This window comes from Brachionichthys hirsutus, unplaced genomic scaffold (genome assembly GCF_040956055.1).
Source record: "Brachionichthys hirsutus isolate HB-005 unplaced genomic scaffold, CSIRO-AGI_Bhir_v1 contig_1015, whole genome shotgun sequence".
Taxonomy (NCBI): Eukaryota; Metazoa; Chordata; class Actinopteri; order Lophiiformes; family Brachionichthyidae; genus Brachionichthys; species Brachionichthys hirsutus.
Genome location: NW_027180727.1, coordinates 22715 through 40374, shown reverse-complemented (window position 1 = coordinate 40374; position 17660 = coordinate 22715). Strand labels below are relative to the sequence as shown.

Genomic DNA, 17660 nt, shown 5'->3' with positions numbered 1-17660 from the left:
GATCCGAGGGGGGGGGGGGTTCTTTCTGTGCGCATCTCGAGCTGGTTAATGCTCAAGACTAGAGCCTGAATACAGACTTTAACACGCAGAACTGCACTAGGAAATTATGTCAGTAACCGCCTGATTAAATGTTGATCAAACACCCCACAAGGACTGAGAGGACGGAAGCCCAAACAGGACAAACTACCGTGAAGCCCGTTTCAGCAGGAACCAAACTCGCTGCGTCCTTTATGGTGTTGATTTTGGCCTCTACGATGAGGGAACCAAGTCAAGTCGAGTTCCCGACAATTAGAGAAGCAGTTTACACGACAACAGAACATTTACTTTAAAAAAAACTGATCTTTATTTAAACCCACGCTACTTTGTGACACGACGTACAGCACAATATCACCGGGGATAGCTGGATGGGAATACAAATTTAAACTCAATTGGTTCAATATGAGGGTTTGCTCCTTTTGAAATACCGTAATGTTAAGCAGACAAAATTCTATTGATATATTGTAAACTACAGACAAATCCAGATGTGCTTAGATGTAGGAGACAGCATCGTCCAAATGTAAAAGAGCAACTAAAGAAAACTGTAGAAAAAAAACAACAACAACAAAAGACTCCTAAAATGTCCCAAAGCTTTTACAAACATCGGTTGCATTTGGTCAACAGAACTATTACGAGGGTCTTCCTGGGCCGGTTCCACGTCCTTCCTGCCGTCTCTCAGGCATACATGTCCTCCCGGTCCGCATTATAGATCTCACCCTCCTGCAGCGAGGCGAAGTTGAGGAAGTGCGAGGGCCGGTGGACTTCGTGGTAGAACTCCTTCGGGTTGGACAGCTGGAGGTCGTACTTCATGTTGGGGTCATGGCGCACACCTGGAGCGAGACGAGCGAACAGATCAAGCCGCGCACGTTCACGGCGCAACGGTGACGACATTTTCTGACATCGCTTGGAGCCGAGGCCGAACTGGAAAACTCAAATTAATCAAACAGAGCGGAAACATCAATGAAATGGAGGACGCCGGCGACTCACCCATGAAGTTGTAGTTCCAGGACACCTGTCCGGGCACCATGAAGAAGCCCAGGAAGCGATCAGAAAGCAGCATCTGCACCCTCTCGTAGTGGGACGGCAGGTAGCCTTTGGGGTTGTTGCCCTTGTCCGTGTTTTGCCGGCCCCACTCGTAGCCACTGGGCGTCAGCTTGTAAGCCGTCAGCGTGCACGAGCCCGGCGTGAAGCTAAACACAAATAAAACGGTGAAGTTATTCTTCCCCCCCAGCTTCAGTCCTTCCTGCCCGTCGGCTGCAGCGACGCACCTGCACGTGATGATGATGGTCTTCTCTCCGTCCCAGGACGGGTTGTCGGCCATGACCTTGGCGTGGGTGGTGACGTCCTGCGGGGACAGCTGGGGCGACTCGTTGGGCTGAGTGTGAATCCAGCCGAGCGGCTCCATCTCCTGATTGGCGGACGCGGACTCGTTAGGAACTGCGTTACGAGTCGTTTCAAACGCAACGCGTTCTTTTCTTACTTTGAGGTACTCGTGGCCGGGCAGCTGGTTGGGGAGGTGAACAGTCTGGTGAGTGCCCCACTGAGGCACCATCACGATGCAGCGGATCTCCTTCACCTGGGGGTTGTCGGGGGGGCTGGTGCCGTACAGGTAGCCGGCGATCTGAAACCGCACGGCGGGGCCGTTACGTCGACAGACGCCGCTCGTTTCTCCGCTTTCACGCCGAAGCGGCGAGCGGAATAATACATCGGAAGGACGTCGTACAAACCTGCGCTCGCAAATCGGAGATGCAGATGAACTTCTTGAGGACGTTCTTGGGGAGGATGTAGGTGTAGCCCGTCTCCTTGATGTCATCCGACGACACGTAGATGTGGTTTGTCCGGAGGTGGAGGTTGGCAGCGGAAATGGCTCTGAGAAGGAAGAGCAACGCGAGCGGCTCAAACACGCTTCCCTCTGGAAAGGTCAGCGCCTCGAACGCCGCCTCACCTGACTCGCCACTCGGTCTTGGAGGAGAAGGTCTGGGTCTCGTAGTTGGAGGTGGTGGAGGTGATGATCTCGTCGCCGTGCTTGTTGACGGTCCGGGTCTGCGTGGCCGTGAGCTGAGACTGCTCTTTGGTCTGCTTCTCGATCTCGGCTATTTGCTGGCGCTGCTGCGACGGCGCAGAGATCTCCATCCCCAGGATGATGTCCCGGATCTCCGACTGGGTCAGCGAGGCCACGTTGACGCTGGGCGAAGACGAGGGAAGCATTCGCGTCTACATCGTGTCTGACTTTATTCCGGGACCGTGCCGATGCCGCGCCGCGACGCTTACTTGTTCTTTTTGCCGTAGTCGGCCAGAATGAGGTCTTTGAGCTGCACCTCCACCTTGATCCACTCCTCATCGGTGAGCGTGGGCCAGATGTGATGGGGCTCGGTGATGGTCGTCTTGTCCGGCTTCAGGATGACTTTGGCGCGGTCGTTGTTGACGTGCAGCGCTCTCAGGATCAGGATGAGTCGGGAGAAGGCCTAGAAACGAGAACAAATGTATACTATATTCCAGGGGTCAGGAACCTATGGCTCGGGAGACAGATGTGGCTCTTTTGATGGCTGCATCTGGCTCGCAGACAAATCTTTAATTATATATAAAAAAAAAGTTTTTGTTACACTCCTTTGCGAAAGAGCAAACCGGCGACTGGAAAGCCGGTTCGCTCTGAGGCAGCATATCAGACAAAGTCCGGCTTATATACGGCGTTCTGCTCACCGGGAAAGGGACAAACGGCGATTGATAGCGGGTCGGTCTGCGTGTCAAACCAGTAATCTCAGTGGGAAAGTGGCAAACATACATGTTGTTGCGTCTATCTATCAATCGCCTAGGCAACACAGTGTTCAAGTGGGGTTGCTGTATTTTGCTGTCGTAAATAGCGGTCGATGTGCAAAAGGGTTCGCCCAACGGCCTGTTGTGAGATCAGGAAGTAAACTTCCCTCTTTTTAATCGCGTTATCGGCTCGACAGCATAACAATGTCATTAAAAATAATCCGGAGACTTATTGTACTTTAAACGTGTTATTACATAAAATGCACACATTTACTTGTATTTAGTTTTAAACATATTTTATGGCTCTCACGGAATGACACGTAAAAATATGTGGTGTTAATGGCTCTCAGCCAAAAAGGTTCCCGACCCCGGCTCTATACTGTATCCGTGTGTTCGGCAGGTGTGCAGGGACACGCAGGCATGCAGAAACTCACCGTGTAAGAGGAGATGGTCTTGAGCCAGTCGTCGTAAAGGTTGAACAGAACCATCTGAGGCTCTGTGGCCTTCAGGATGAGGTCTCCAAACTTCTCCACCTTCAGACAGGCCTGGAAGGGGAGCTGCAGCTCAGAACCTTTAATCACGATGTTGGGGAAATCGAGCAAGTGGACCTGCAGAGACAGCAAAGACACCGATTTATAGGATCCGAGACGATCCCGCGAGGCTTTCAAACGCCACAGAAGCTCCGAGCATGAGTCGCACCTCCAGGGGATCCAGCATGCCCTTCCTGGTCACAATAATCTGTTTGGGCTGCTCTTCCACAGGGAGGGAGCGAATCAGGGCAGCCACTTCTTCAGCCGTCTTCCATTTGGCCAGCTACAGACAGAGAAACATTAAATAAACCATCTACGCGTTCACTTCACTTCACGGAGTAAAAAGACGATTGTGCAACTTGTTCGCGGTTCATCAGCTAAGCTGTTAGCTAAGCTGTTAGCACTACTGCCTGTGATTCTCACTCTCTCTGTGTGTATATATATTGTTTCTTAAGAGAGAGAATTTAGTTTGTTATGATGTGTGCCTTAAGCCGTGGGCCTTCTCACGATTTTATTATGCTCGCATAATGACAATAAAGTATCTTGAATCTTGAATCTTAAATCTTGAATCTTAAATATGAAAGACGGCCTAACCGGAGGGCTCGCAGAACAAATGTTAGACTTCTAGAACCGGAAAAGGCCGATTTGCTCAAACAGCTAAAGTTTATAGAAAGATTTCTAGTACCAAAAGCGTGTTATTTAAAAGGCGCGAGGCTGAGATCAGGGCCAAACCTGTCCCAGACGTTTCTGTCCGGCCCACACAGACGTGTGAATGATCTTCAGGAAGAGTTGGCCAGTCCTGGGGTTGAAGATGAAAATGGCTCCATTGATCGGTTTTGTGGTCAAGTTGCCCTCAAAGGTCTGTCAAAGGTAGACGGAAAAAACCAACAACAACACGTGACTAAAGAAGAAAGATCATTCTCAATATTCTTTCGGATAAACAAACCCATTCAGACACTTTATTTACAACATCAAGCAGGCGGCATTCCAGAACGACGCTCGTTCGTGGTCCAACGCAAACGCCACGGCTCAGCGCTCACCTTGTGGATCGTGACTCGGTACACGTTGGTGTCGTCCACAAACCAGATGATCTGGTTGGAGAACAGCTCTCCGTAGTTCTGCGAGGACAGATAGGGCTCCGTGGGCTCGGACGAGTACAGCTGCAGGCCTTTGCGGATGCGCTCCCTGAGCACGTACAGGGCCGGGTTGGCCTTCATGATCTTGGCCATGGCCTGCTGGATCAGTGGCTTGCTGCCTGGGAACCAGTTGCCGTAGCCGCTGTGGCGGGAGAACCAGCTCTCATTATATTTACGAAATCAAAATCGGGAACAGAATTACTTGACTCCTTGAGCAAAACAATCATTAGGCGCGTTTACATGGACAGTTAATCGGATTAAAAGCCTGATCGGAATAAAAATGCTTCATGTATAAATCGGATTAGTCTGACCCGATCAAGATTCGATCACGATCGAGAGGGGGTGGTTTATACCGATTGATGATCCGATCAAGGCGCATGAAAACACTTATTCCGATGTTTCGGTACAAGCCGTCCTTTCTGCGCACGTCTGTGACGTCAGCTAAACGCGCTGCTGCTATTCCCTGAAGCTAGCTGAAGCAGAGCAAGCGAAAGACAGAACCGGTCAATATCGGAGACAAACATGTTGCCGGAGACATTAAAGGAGGAAACTAACGGAGAAAACTGGCAAAATAACGCTGACGTTTCAAGCAGAAAGGGGCGGAGCCATCTTTTGTTTACAACGGAAGTCGCTACGGCTTCTTCTTCTACTATTTCTGGTATAAATTGCACATGTCAAAAAAAAAAACATCAATCGAAAGTGTGATGCATGAACACGCAAGTCCTAATCGGGTCATTATTTTTAGGGTCCGTGAACACAGTGCATCCGATCACAATTTTACTCCGAACTCTGATCGGATTAGAGAAATGTCCATGTTCAACGCAGCCAGTGTCTCGTAGCCATGCTAGACGATCGGCTAATGTCTTATGTTAGTCACTAACCCACGCTTGGAACACTCCTCACCTGTGGAGGTTGTAAGCCAGGTCGATTGCGATCAGCACGCCGGTGGGGGAGGGGTAGATACTCATGTTGTCCGTGGTGTAGTCCAGGAACTTGGCCCTGGCGTAGCGCTCAATGTCATGCGAGTCATAGTCGCCCCAGCGCAACTGAATGTCAATCCAGTACTTCTGGGTGGTGGTGCTGTCCATCACGTCCCTGGAGGCAGTGAGACACTCGTTAACGGTGACCCGGTTCTGGTCCGAAGGGTTCTTAGTGCAACCGGAACAACCCTCAAAAAGAGGAAAGCACAATTCAAGGACTCCTACTTGGAATCTGCGAGCAGCGACGGGCGAGAGACGTTCCACTTGTACGACGCGAAAAGGAGAATGTCTGCGCAGGACGAGTTCATCTTGTAAGACTTCCTGGGGTGGATTGTCTCCTTCTGCACCGTCTCGATCTCGAGAGCGTCCAGCTCCTGATCAAAGACCTGCGAAGAAAAACAGAAGACATCAGCGCATCTGTGGGGCGGCCATGTCGATGAGAACGCAGGAAAAAAAAAACCCGAGTCCACAATGATTCTGGTGCTCTGGAAAGTTAAAGGCGCCCCCCCCCCCAGAATGAGGTAAAAAAAACGAAACTGACCTGACAAAGATCCATCACGATGCTCTCATGGATCTTTTGCCACAAGTGAGCCCTGAAGATCTGAATGAGGGAAATCTTGAGGGTGGGAATTTTGCCGTGCATGAAGATTCCCGTCAAGTCAAGCTGCACCTGGAAACCCACGTAGACCTAAAACACAGGGACAGAAATGGAACATAAAAACACAAGAGCTCTTCATTCTGCCCTTTCCCTCAGAAATATGCAAATCGATCCATCTCTAAATGCTGATTGGACTGACGTTGGCTCTGTTGATTGTGGGCGACCACCACAGAGTGAAGCGACGGTTGGGGATCTGGTTCAGTCCAGACCTCTGGGCATTAGTCAGCTTCTTCCATTTCATGGACTCCTCGAAGCCGCTGGCCTTCTCCCTTTAGCCCCCAAACAGCAAAAAATATTGAATTGACCAATTTCATGGGAGGAAAAACAGAAACTCCTAAATTGTACCGGTTACGTAGAAATTTAACAGCGAGACATTGACAAAGAAAAGAAATGGAGCACAAAAAAGTGTTTGTTATTCCATTTCTCTAGAGGACTCTCTCTTCACAAGCACTCGTTGCGTTTAAGTGCTCTTACCAGAAGAGCCCCTCCCAGGTGGGAAAGTAAGTGCCTTTGAAGAGGGTGTGTTCCAGGATGCCTTCGACGCCGCCGAGCGCCTGGATCATGTCTGTGCGGTAGTTGTTCAGGTTCCACAGCTTGCCGTCGTGTCTCTGGTGCGTCCACCAGAAGGGATTCTGCTTCAGCACCTGCATTCAAACGAACCAAAGATCAAGAGTTAAAAGCAAAAGCACATTCACACACATTCCCAAATTCCCTTTGGGATCAATAAAGTATTTACATTCGTTTCAGAGTTACAGCATATCATCATACCGTTACATTGCAATTATTAAAGAAACAGACAAGATCTGCCTATAATGCACAATTTAATCAAGATTACAAATAAAAGATTGATCTTAAATTAGGCACCAGGCATTGATGGTAAAAGGTCATGCTTTACTGAACAGTGTTTTGATTGTTTTAATGCAACAACCTTCTCTCTGCAGTCTCCTTAGTCTAAAGTTGCTTTCACACCAAGCCGTTTGGTCCGCTTTAAACGGACCAGAGTTCGTTTCTACGGATAGTCCGCTTCGTTTGGGCAGGTGTGAAAGCTCATCCGAACTCTGTTGCAGATCAAATAGGTGAGCTCTGGTCCGCCTGGCATGTGAACCCTGGTTCGGTTCGTATGTGTGAAAGCTCACCGGCACCTAACGTACGTAGTAACGCTATACGCAGTGCGTCTCGGGTCGAGGACGTACAGCGCGCACTCCGAACCAAAACAAACATGGGAGAAGGCGGGATTTCCCCTCCTGCTTTTCTATTATCTTCCGTTAACAATTATTAACAATTATCACTTAATCGAGGTGCTTTGGCCTGAAACCCAGTTCTGAAGGCCTCCTTCATACCTGGTACTGTTTGAAGTCTGTCCTGACTCTCCAGCCTTTGTCGTATGCCAGCGTGTGTCTGTCCTTCTGGAAAAGTGTGTTGATGCGGGGGATTCCTCTGTCCCACGAGTCCTCCAAGTCCTCCAGGGTCAGACGCCTGAAGCAGAGACGACCAGAGCTTGACCACTTTCGGCTCGCGTTCATACGGAATCAGCGTAGAACAGCAGAGGGCGTATGAATCCTCGTTGTTTGAAGACACAAAGACGTCCGATACCTGTTTTGGGCGATGGCCTCCTGTCTTTTCAGAGCGTACTCGGCCCAAACCCTCTGAGAGTCTATGAACTCGCTCTCCCACGGCTGAATGTACCGATACAGGTTAGGAATGAGCTGGTCCTCTTCATGGCTCATTCCAGACCGGAAGTGGGTGATGCCTACATCCGTCTGCTTGGACCACCTGGTGGGAGGGACGGAGAAGCACCGAGACGTTTAACTCGACACACGCGATGCCGTCAGACAGCTTTGGACGCCAACGTACCTCAGATCCGACTGTGGAATGAGCACGTGGCCCATGGACAGCATACCGAGACCGCCCAACTCCTTTGGGGTGTAGAAGACCACGGGGGGGAAGCGGCTCGGCATTTTGGAGTTGAGCCCAATCTTGATACGCGTCTGGATCTTGTTCTCGCATTTCACCAGCAGGTCCAGGAGCTCCTGAGTGTTGACCACAGCCTCACGGAAATACGTCATCAGACCGATCAGCGCCGTGTTCCATTTGTTCACAATCTGGAGGGGAAGACAGGTCGGCGAGAAATACTCAGGTAAGGGAACTGTGTCCATGACTAAAAGTTCATTTGTTTGGCATCAAAGGTAAAACGCTGCAGATGAGAGGGCGCCGCCCACTGACCTTCGTGAACGTGGTGGATCCAGAGGCCATCAGGATCTGGCGAACCCTGTTGTGGAAGCGCTGCATCGATTCGTCGTCAACACGCAAGAAGCACTGCGCAGTCCTCTCTTTGGTCACCTGCGCGTGAAAATACAGTCAAGGGAGAACTTCAAGAGGACCGTGACGCAGACGTGGTCAACGTAACGCTGAACAGGAAGTCCTCACCTCGTTCTGCAGGTTCCACACGCCGTCCTTGTGCGTGAACTCCTCGTAACTGGTGCGGCACTTTGGTAAAATACGGCACTCGAAGCCGCACATGTTGAAGAGCAGATTGGGGTTGTCCTTGCTGTACACGGAGACAAAGCTGTTCTCCCACTGGATGGTGGTCACCGACCTGGGGAGGCGGTTCTTGATGTCCCAGAACACGGCACGCCCGCTGGGAAGAACGACACGAGAAAAGTTACGTCCCAAATGTGGTCGAACAAATAGAATGTTCAAAACAGGATTAGATGAAGGACGAAGGAGGAAACTCACAGGTTGACGTCGTGCTTCATCAGCCTCATGCGGGCGTCCCGCGGCCAGCACTTCTTGTTGTTGTAGCCCACGATGTTCTCGTTGTTGGGGTCGGGGTGCTCCGTCAGGTACCTCTGAATCAGATCTCTGGCCTCGTCGGCGGTGAACCTGCCGGCGCCGGGGAATCGCAAACGCATCGTTTTCAGCGAGCCGCGCTGGAAGACGCTAGCGGCTCATTTTCAAAACGCCGGGCAAGATTTTTTCAAACTCGTATTCACAGAAAGGATTTCCTAAACTCGTGCTACGAATGGAGTCTTAGACCTGGAGAGTCAAGAGCACCTGAAGAAGATGTGGATGCGGTCGATGTAGCGACAGTACAGTCGGATCGGGTGGGCGCTTTCCGTGGCCGTGTCTTGGAAACTCAGGAAGTCGTTTGGAATCTGAGGCGGTCCCGCCATCTCACTGGCCCGGTGCAGGCCGAGCACCAGAAGGTCCATCACCAGGCCGTAGTACTGCACGATGAACGAGGCAAACTGGAGCCCCCTGATGATGCCGTAAGAGTTGGTGTGGTTCATGTCCTAGACGGGCGAGAAACAAAGAGGAAGACGTTCAAGATGAAACCTCGTCAAAATGGACGCTGAGAGTCTAAAGGGGAATAAAATGAAACTAAACCGAGCGTTGCTGATACACAGGAAGTATTTATAGCGCCATTCGTGACTCCTCACCTTGTAATTAATGACCACGTTGTTCTTGGCCGTCATGTAATCCGCGATGTTGTGATCGACAATCAGACGCAGCAGCCGGTTCAGGAGGGTCAGGTCGATCTTCTCGTACATCTTCTCGTAGCGGGACTCGAGCATCACGTTGCACTCGCCCTCTGCAGTCTCCCACACGTCCTGCAAGTTGTTGATGCCTGGGAAAGAAACCGCAGCACGTTCAACTCCGGTACTGGATACAAAGCTTCTGAAGAAACACCATTCGATGAGGCTTTCGTGCAGCAGATACGCGACTCTTGGCTCCTCCCGACCGAGATTCTGAGCAGCGGCTGACCTTGGCACCACTTGTAGACCAGCAGTGGTGGCGGCTCAGTGTCGGCAGGTTTGATCCAGGGCGGGAAAAGGCGCCTCTTGTCCGCCTCGTACCACAGGTACTGGTCCAAGTACGCGTCGGTGATCTTCTCCAGAGGCTCCACGTCATAAACGGGCACCAGATGACTGTACAGGTCCATGAACTCGATGCCCACCTGGAGAAAAGACGGAGTGGTCTAAACAAAGAGAGGGCGACGGGCTAACAGCGTGCGGACGGCCCAAACGATATGGTCACCTCTTTGAAGGCTCTCTGGGTGAGCAGGTGACGTTTGATCCTGGATAGCGCCTCGTGGGGATTGTCGTACGCCTGCTCGATCAGCCCCAGCTCCTCCCTCTGACTTTGGTTCAGGCGAGACTTCACACTGGGAGACGGCGAAACGCAAAATCGATTTAGAAGCTTCGCTACCGCAGCTACCGCTCCCGCCGCCGGCTACATCCGTGACCGAAAGGCGCGCACCTGTACGCCTCCTTCAGCCTCTCCAGGGCCAGGATGAGCAGCTTGGTGTCGTGCTTGTAGGACAGTGGAGGGAAGGGGATCGGCGAGAAGCGCCGACTCTCCAGCCAGTGGACGGTGGTGGTATATATGGCCACGGCCTCTTCGGCGGTGATGTAGGGGCCGTCCTGTCGGAGGAACACGGAGACTTTATCCACAGATGAAACGATACAGGCCACAGCGTCCGTGCATTAAGTTAGTAAATGATTAGATAATGATGAATACGAACTCAAAGAACCGATATCTGAATGATGGGGGTCCGACTGCGGCTGCAGCCGCACATCACAAACCCACCATTCACTTAATGTTCCTCAGTTTCTTACGCACAGGCAAGCAGACCAATGCCTGTGCGACTTCGTGTGAGGATTTCATCCAAATCAAATTCATCGGTCCCCAGACACTCGGGGCAGCCGGTCCGATGATCCCGTTCATCAAGCGGTCGGTCGATGCAGACGCCGCCACGGGCTTCTTTAAGGTCGCCGACCGTGACGTTACAGTGCTAACGCTAGCCATTAAGAAGGGGACTTCCTCTCTCTCCCGTTTTACCTTCAGGTAGTTGTGCTGTCGCTCCTGCTCGGCTTTCAGGTACAGACGAGTCAAGCGGCCCAGGTTCTTCTTGCACACCGTCTTGTCCACGGTGGCCCCGCGGCGGATTCGCTCACGGTTATAATGAGCAGTGTTCGTCCACCAGTCGGCTTTAGCTTTCACGTAGCGCAGGATCATGTTCTCGATGGGGGTCGGCAGGCCCGGGACCTGCAATTGAATTTTTTTTTAACGTACTGCGTGGGTTTTGAACATTAGACCATCCCCACACATCTCAGACACGGCGAACGGGATCTCTGGAATCCACCGACCTTCCAGGGAATGTTGGCCTTCCAGCACCTCCAGGACTCGCTCAGGTGCTGCAGTATGGTTCTCGCCTTGTTCTGCTTGATGCCCTCCGGCATCATGTCCAGAATGTCATGCATCACAGCAGCACGCAGCTCCAGATCGAAGTGGGACTCGACGCGCTGCTTGGTAACCGTCTTGGCCACGCCCTTGGAGTGACGCCCTGTTCAGGGCGGCCGAAAGCAACACAAACATTTGTTGAAATTACGCCAACGTTCCCGGCAAAACACAAATCTCTCTCTGTACACGCCATTTTGTATTTGGAGAGATGGCGGACGCCATGTTTGCATACCTTCAAATTGCCTGGCCAGCAGATTCCCCAGCCACCGCTCCAACAGCGGCGTGATCCCCCTCATGAAGAAGAGCCACACCCTCCAACCGGGGGCCCAGAAGCCACAGCCTGGACCCTTGCCCACAGGACCCTGATTCAGAGAGGAAATGCATTGGAGATTACAAAGGGAAGAAGAACAAAGCGTTGGCAGACGAACCCAACCCCGTTTACGTACGGTGTTGAAGCGGTAGTAGATGAGATGCTTCAGATCTTTGCACATCCGGATTTGCCTCATCAGCTTGTACTTGTAGCGGTACATCCCCGTCAGCTGACCCACGTGAGCGAAGATGTACTGCAGCCCATCAGACAACTAGGATAGAAAGGATTCCTGATTCATTAGGATCAAGCAAAACAAACACCTGTAATAATACGCAGGTATTAAGCTAAGGGCCCAGCGTGTAGAGTGGGTTGTCCAATCATCAGTAGGTCGGTGGTTCAAATCCCAGCCCGGGCTGTCTACATGTCGAACTGTCCTCGGGCAAGAAAGCGCTTTAGGAGTGGAGCCCATTTAATTGTAAAATGTCTCCATCAGTAAAAGCGATGAATAAAAATCATACGAATACAACAAATACAAACCCGCCAAGAAATTAAACCTTCGAAGCATTTAATGTGTTAAAAGAAAAACGAGTTTCCTACAGTGCAGGCTGTGAGAAAGTAAAACCTTCATGTTACTGAAAATCTCAAACTGATCCAGAATCCAGGATCTCTTTTGGATCATCAAAATTTTATCAACTGTTCCCGCATTTCATCCAGCGCCGCTCAGAACTCTTATTTTTGTTAGTTATCTTGCTGAAAGACAGACGTAACCCCCGGCGACGGTAATAATACTGAAAGGGGAAAAACAAGAACAGATACAACCGATCCCGTTTCTGAACTTGCCTGAAAGGCATCGACGTTTCCCAGTCTGTACTGGACGTGACTGTCGACCACCAGTTTGCTGAGACGGAGCACTTCTCTGCACAAGTGGAAGGCATTCCCGAATCGGGACTTCTTTCTTTCCTGGGTGACAAGACAAGAATATATATGTATATATAAAAAACTGGTATTGATGACTTTATGACATGGACACAGTAAAGATGCAGAAACGGCATCTAAATCATAAGAATATGGGAAAAAGAGGGCAACCTTTGAGTCAAAAGAAAAACATTTTTATTCATGCATTACTGTTCAGTTAGGCCAGGGGTCCCCAAACTAAGGCCCGCCTCCACATCTGGTCTCTGAACAATACCAGAGACCAAATAAATAAATAAATAATATTTTCCTTTCCTTACAACACAAGTCGCTGGTGTTGGGATCAATAACGGTATGGGGTGCACTTAAGAGGGGTCATTAATCAATCTTTTGTTCCCTAAAAATAATATTGATAGTGAAGAATATATTAATATTCTGAAGAAAAGCATTCTTCCTTTTGTTTGGGACAATTTGAATGATGATCACACGACCAGAAAGGTAATGTTCCATGAAGACGCTACCTTCGTGGTCAGAGTCTTGACGGGCTTCAAGTTGAAGTTGTAGTCCAGATGCAGGTAGTTGAGGTTCTTGCGGTGAATGAGCAGGTTGAGCATGTTGTAGCCCTGTCGACAGACCTGCAGGCCCACCTCCACCCAGTCCAGCTTGGTAGACTGAAAGAACTTTGTGGCCTTGAAGGAGCGGAACAGATACCTGGAAGAAGGAACAAAACGACCGCCGATGGCTAAAAGTTCACCCGTCAGGCCCGACGGGATCAAACTGAAGCGTCCGTTGATGCTCACCTCTTCTTCTGAGCCTTGGGCGGTCTGTGCTTGAGCGCATTGAGCACATAGTATTTGAGCAGCTTCTGGTACGACACGCGTACTTTCACCGGCTGCCCTGCGGGGCAGTGCTCGCGGTACCTGCAATACAATTAGGAACCAACCGAACCGATGACACTTTTCTAGAAACGTGAAGTTAATTGATTAAAGACAACCCATTTAATGTTGATCGGTAAATACTGTCAACGCCTTAAACAGTTTGTTCGTTCGCTCACCAGTTCTTTATCAAGGGGATGTCAAGGGCACGTCTTGTGCGTCCGGATCGGAGGTTGAAGGGTCGCGGTGCCCAGAGCAGAGCAATGCCATTGGCTGTGTTGTCCGTGTAGAGTGGGGTCTCCTTCAGGAAGGGTTCCACATACTCGGGAAGCTCAAACTCCTCGTCATCATCAGGCAACGGCTCCTGGCTCTGAGCGGAGGCAGGAAAGTGGAATTGGACTTTAAGAACAATGTGGAGAAACAATAAACACGAAGGAACCGTCTATCCTTCCTTCCTTCATTCCTCTGGGAGGTTTAATTCAGATCAAGTTCAACCTCTGGATGCTGAAGGGTGAGCAGAAACTGCAGCTAATTAACCTTTACTTAAACACACACCCTTTGCAGGAGGGCCAAATTCAGATGTTTAAAATGTACTTGTTATGAGATTACAAGCATCCACTCCTACCTTGACAGAATGTCTGTGTGAAATTGGGTTGATCAGTGGATCAAAGTAGAAGGCGGGGAGATCCGGATCCTCCGTCTTGATGAACACCACATTGGGCGTGTGATACCTGCAGGAGTTAAGCCATTAGCATCTACTCATTCCTTACAGTCAATATGAATAATGCATTAAACGGACGAGGAACAATTACAAAGGCATTTCACACAACTTTCACCTCAACGAATCTATTTTTCAATGGACTACAAACTTGGGAGACGAAGGAATCAATGTCTTACCAAGTGAGGTGGACGTGATGTGGCAAGTTGTTGTACAGGTAGGGGAAGGCGATCTTGTACTCTGTCCTGATAGGCTGCCGGATGATGATCTTGTTGATGTCATTGAACTCGTTCCAGTCTTCGTCTCTGCAGGAGAAACGGAAGAAATCAGCCACAGGACAAGTTATCTGGAATCTGTCCTTTTGTCAGGGGAAAACATGACGTAAAAAAACATTCAACAGGCAACAAAATGAGCATGCAAGCACTACTCCTGTGGTCTACGTCAGGGGTCCCCAACCACCGGTCCGTGAGGCATTTGTTACCGGGCCGCAAAGAAAGAACAACTAATGTATACAATTTCCGTTGTATCGATTATTAGCGTCTAAAAGGTGTTTTATTTTGAAAAACGACCGGATTTTCTCCAACGTAACAATCGCGTCTTGATACGTTGCTAAAAAAAAACTGCCCTGAACTCGCAAAAATTAATAAAAAGAAACAAAAGTCTTTGGAGAGCTTCTTTGCCGAGGAAAAAAGTCCAACTGAGGAGGAAGAAGAAGCGCCGACGACCTCCAAGAAGAGAAACCAGGACTAAGACTTAAAACTCGGGTATTAACAGCTGATTCGCTCCGTTAACGAGCAATGAAGGGTTCAAAACTGCTTCGGCACATTGAGACCAGAACCCGGATTAAAAGACAAGAACCCGGATTAGAAGACAAGAATGTGGAATTTATGACACAAAAAACCATGAATGACAGAAGTAATTATTGGGACCACAATTTATGGCGAGTAGATATTGTGTAACTATTAATTATTTATTTAATAGTTATTGCAAGTGCATAATATAAAGTTTATTGGTAAGATTATATTCCCCCCCCCCCCCCCCCCGGTCCGCGAAAGGATTTCACGGCATGAAACCGGTCCGTGGCAGGAAAAAGGTTGGGGACCGCTGGTCTACGTCACTCATTCATCATTAAATGAAAGCAGGAGGCCCTTACTGGAGGTTGATGTCCCGGACCAATGGCTCAAACTTTGGCCCCCCAGGAATGGCCATATTTAAGGCCTTGGAAGTGAAGAAAGCCTTGAGGTCAAAGAGATAAAAGTAGTTGAAATCCACCAGGTCCGTGAGCAGCTGATTGGCCAATCGGTACAGCGTGGACATCATGGGGAGCGTGAACTGCCAGCGCCGGTAGGTGGTTCCATTCACGAACCTGATGGGACATTAACGTATTAATCGGGTTTTGCCGATTCCGTCTACGCCGAACACGTGAAGCCGCACGCATCCGGGTCAGCGGCCGGAGGGCAGCTCACTTGGTGGCGTCTTTGAGGGGCTGATGCTCGTACAACCACTCGGCACACGACGAGTCTTCGTCGGGGTCCAGTTCCATCTGGATGGCCTCCAACGGTTCGACATCGAGGATGTTGTCGGCGTAGTCCAGCGGCGGCTCCTCGTCGTCAAAGGGCGGAAAGCGCATTCGCTTGAAGTGCCGACGATCGCGCTTCTCGCGACGCATCATGATCCACATGGTACTAAACGGGTGGTTATGGGATACGTAAACACCTCATCGTCATCGGGCAAAGGTAATACATCCCGACATGTTGCAAATCATCGACCTCGGCGCCCCTTACCCCCACTGGGCGATATAGACGGGCTCTATGACCCAGGGGATCTCGTTCACAAAGGAGATGGCTCCCGTGATGTGGTAGAGAACGGGAACGTCTCTGATCTGCTCCCAGGGCATGGGCATGTTCTCCAGCAGCTTCAGCACAGCGTGCGGCATGTACTTCAGTGCGCTGCTCAACGTAAGAAAAGAAAGCAACGCATTGGTCGTGCTGCTGGGGACGGATTCTCTCGGCTGCCGCATTAACCAGTGTAACTGTACCCGAGATACACCCTCTTGTCGTGGCGAAACTTTCTATTGGTCATGTCTCCATGGTCCCTGATGATCTTGCGGACATGCTCAGGCGGCATGTCCTCCTTCTGAGCATCAACAAAGCCGAACTTTCTCTTTTCTGAGTAGCGCTTTGCTTGCAATTGCTGCCATTTTCTTGCTGAAGAGTTCAAAGACATACAAAATTAACAGCTCATAAGATATGCAAGACTTAAGTTTTAAATCGCGCAGCAGAAACAAAACAATACCTTTCTCTTGCAGTTTTTCCTCCGTCATGTAATCCGGAATAGGAACAGGAAGGGGGACGCCTGGAGGCATCGCTGGAGGGACCCCTCTGTAGGGGAAAGTCGCCGCCATGGCGCGTCACCGCTGTAAACACAAACCATCGAGAAATCGACTCAGTTCAGAAACAAAACTCACCGTGAACATTTATTTCAGTCTGAATTTTTGAATCACGGATGAGTACATCCGGTCACATTAGCACAAAGAGCTCGCTTCAACAATTAATGGGTCACCCGCCGTGGCGCTAATACTTCAAAGGCATACTTATACACAGCTAGAAAACATGAACGCATTGTTCGGAACACGGTGTGGAAAACGGGAACCGGCCGAGTCCACACTGGCGCTCCTCGCCGTTAAAGAAGTTCGCTATCGACCATGAGACGTTAGCACCGCCGTGCCGATAGTAGCTAGTCACGAGCTAGCTTAACAACCTAGCGCGCCATGCAGGATCAATTGTTTCGCAAAATTTTAACAGACATAACTAAATACAGTTTCCTACAACAATCCATTATATATATATATAGTTGTATTAGTTTTAACCCTCATTTTCACGTTCATTTTCCCATTTGTAAACATTTCCTTACGTCGAGGTTGCCGCTGTCGACGTAGTTTAGGCCAAACGCAGGTGAAGCTTTAAGCTAGTAAACTAAAACTACAAGCTAACAGAAAAGAAAGCCCGCGCAACACCGCTTACCGTGTTACCGTCACCGGGGATCCTTTATCGAGGCTTTCTGATCACAGCAGGCTACCACAACATCGATTCAGGGCATCACGCACGGACAACGACAGCGGCCGCACGATGAACGACGTTCAGTGGGATTCACAAACAATTTACCAGCGTTACCAGTAGATAGCGGAAGGGTGCTACGTCGGAAAATACGCAAACGTTGGATTTGCGCAACTACGACAATACCCGGATGCTTCAGTTTCCGTCCCACTACCGCCCCCTACGGTGCTGGAGTGTACGCATAAACGCCTTCCACAATATTTTTGCATTTCTGTTTTAACTTATTTATTCGTTAGATATGTACAAAAATGGTACTATCAATAGACCTAACCTTTTATTACCCCCTACCTTCAGACAGTATGTTTAGATGTTTGGTTTCTTGTGGTTTCCTGGTTTTAAAGTACTGCATAAGAAGCTTTTTATTTTACCCGGTACAATAGGCTTAAAAAAA

At 49.8% G+C, this 17660-nt stretch overlaps 1 protein-coding gene across 1 annotated transcript; it reads right to left on the bottom strand.

Moving 5' to 3' along the window:
- Window positions 1-324: 324 nt before the first annotated feature.
- On the bottom strand, window positions 325-16557 carry LOC137916566 (pre-mRNA-processing-splicing factor 8). Its single transcript, XM_068759554.1, has 42 exons — window positions 16449-16557; window positions 16192-16360; window positions 15938-16102; window positions 15620-15838; window positions 15307-15519; window positions 14333-14458; window positions 14061-14166; window positions 13615-13805; window positions 13361-13480; window positions 13082-13271; window positions 12489-12608; window positions 11785-11919; window positions 11571-11700; window positions 11245-11441; window positions 10937-11143; window positions 10355-10518; window positions 10133-10259; window positions 9860-10052; window positions 9535-9722; window positions 9149-9387; window positions 8831-8977; window positions 8522-8732; window positions 8318-8434; window positions 7949-8196; window positions 7688-7867; window positions 7435-7570; window positions 6569-6738; window positions 6234-6363; window positions 5978-6124; window positions 5662-5822; window positions 5360-5551; window positions 4361-4598; window positions 4053-4181; window positions 3490-3603; window positions 3225-3398; window positions 2308-2501; window positions 1982-2221; window positions 1764-1905; window positions 1517-1657; window positions 1305-1444; window positions 1024-1226; window positions 325-866 (listed from the first exon to the last, which is right to left on the bottom strand). The coding sequence occupies exons 1-42, from the start codon at window positions 16555-16557 to the stop codon at window positions 712-714; spliced, it is 7017 nt and encodes a 2338-aa protein (XP_068615655.1). The 3' UTR covers window positions 325-711.
- Window positions 16558-17660: the final 1103 nt, after the last annotated feature.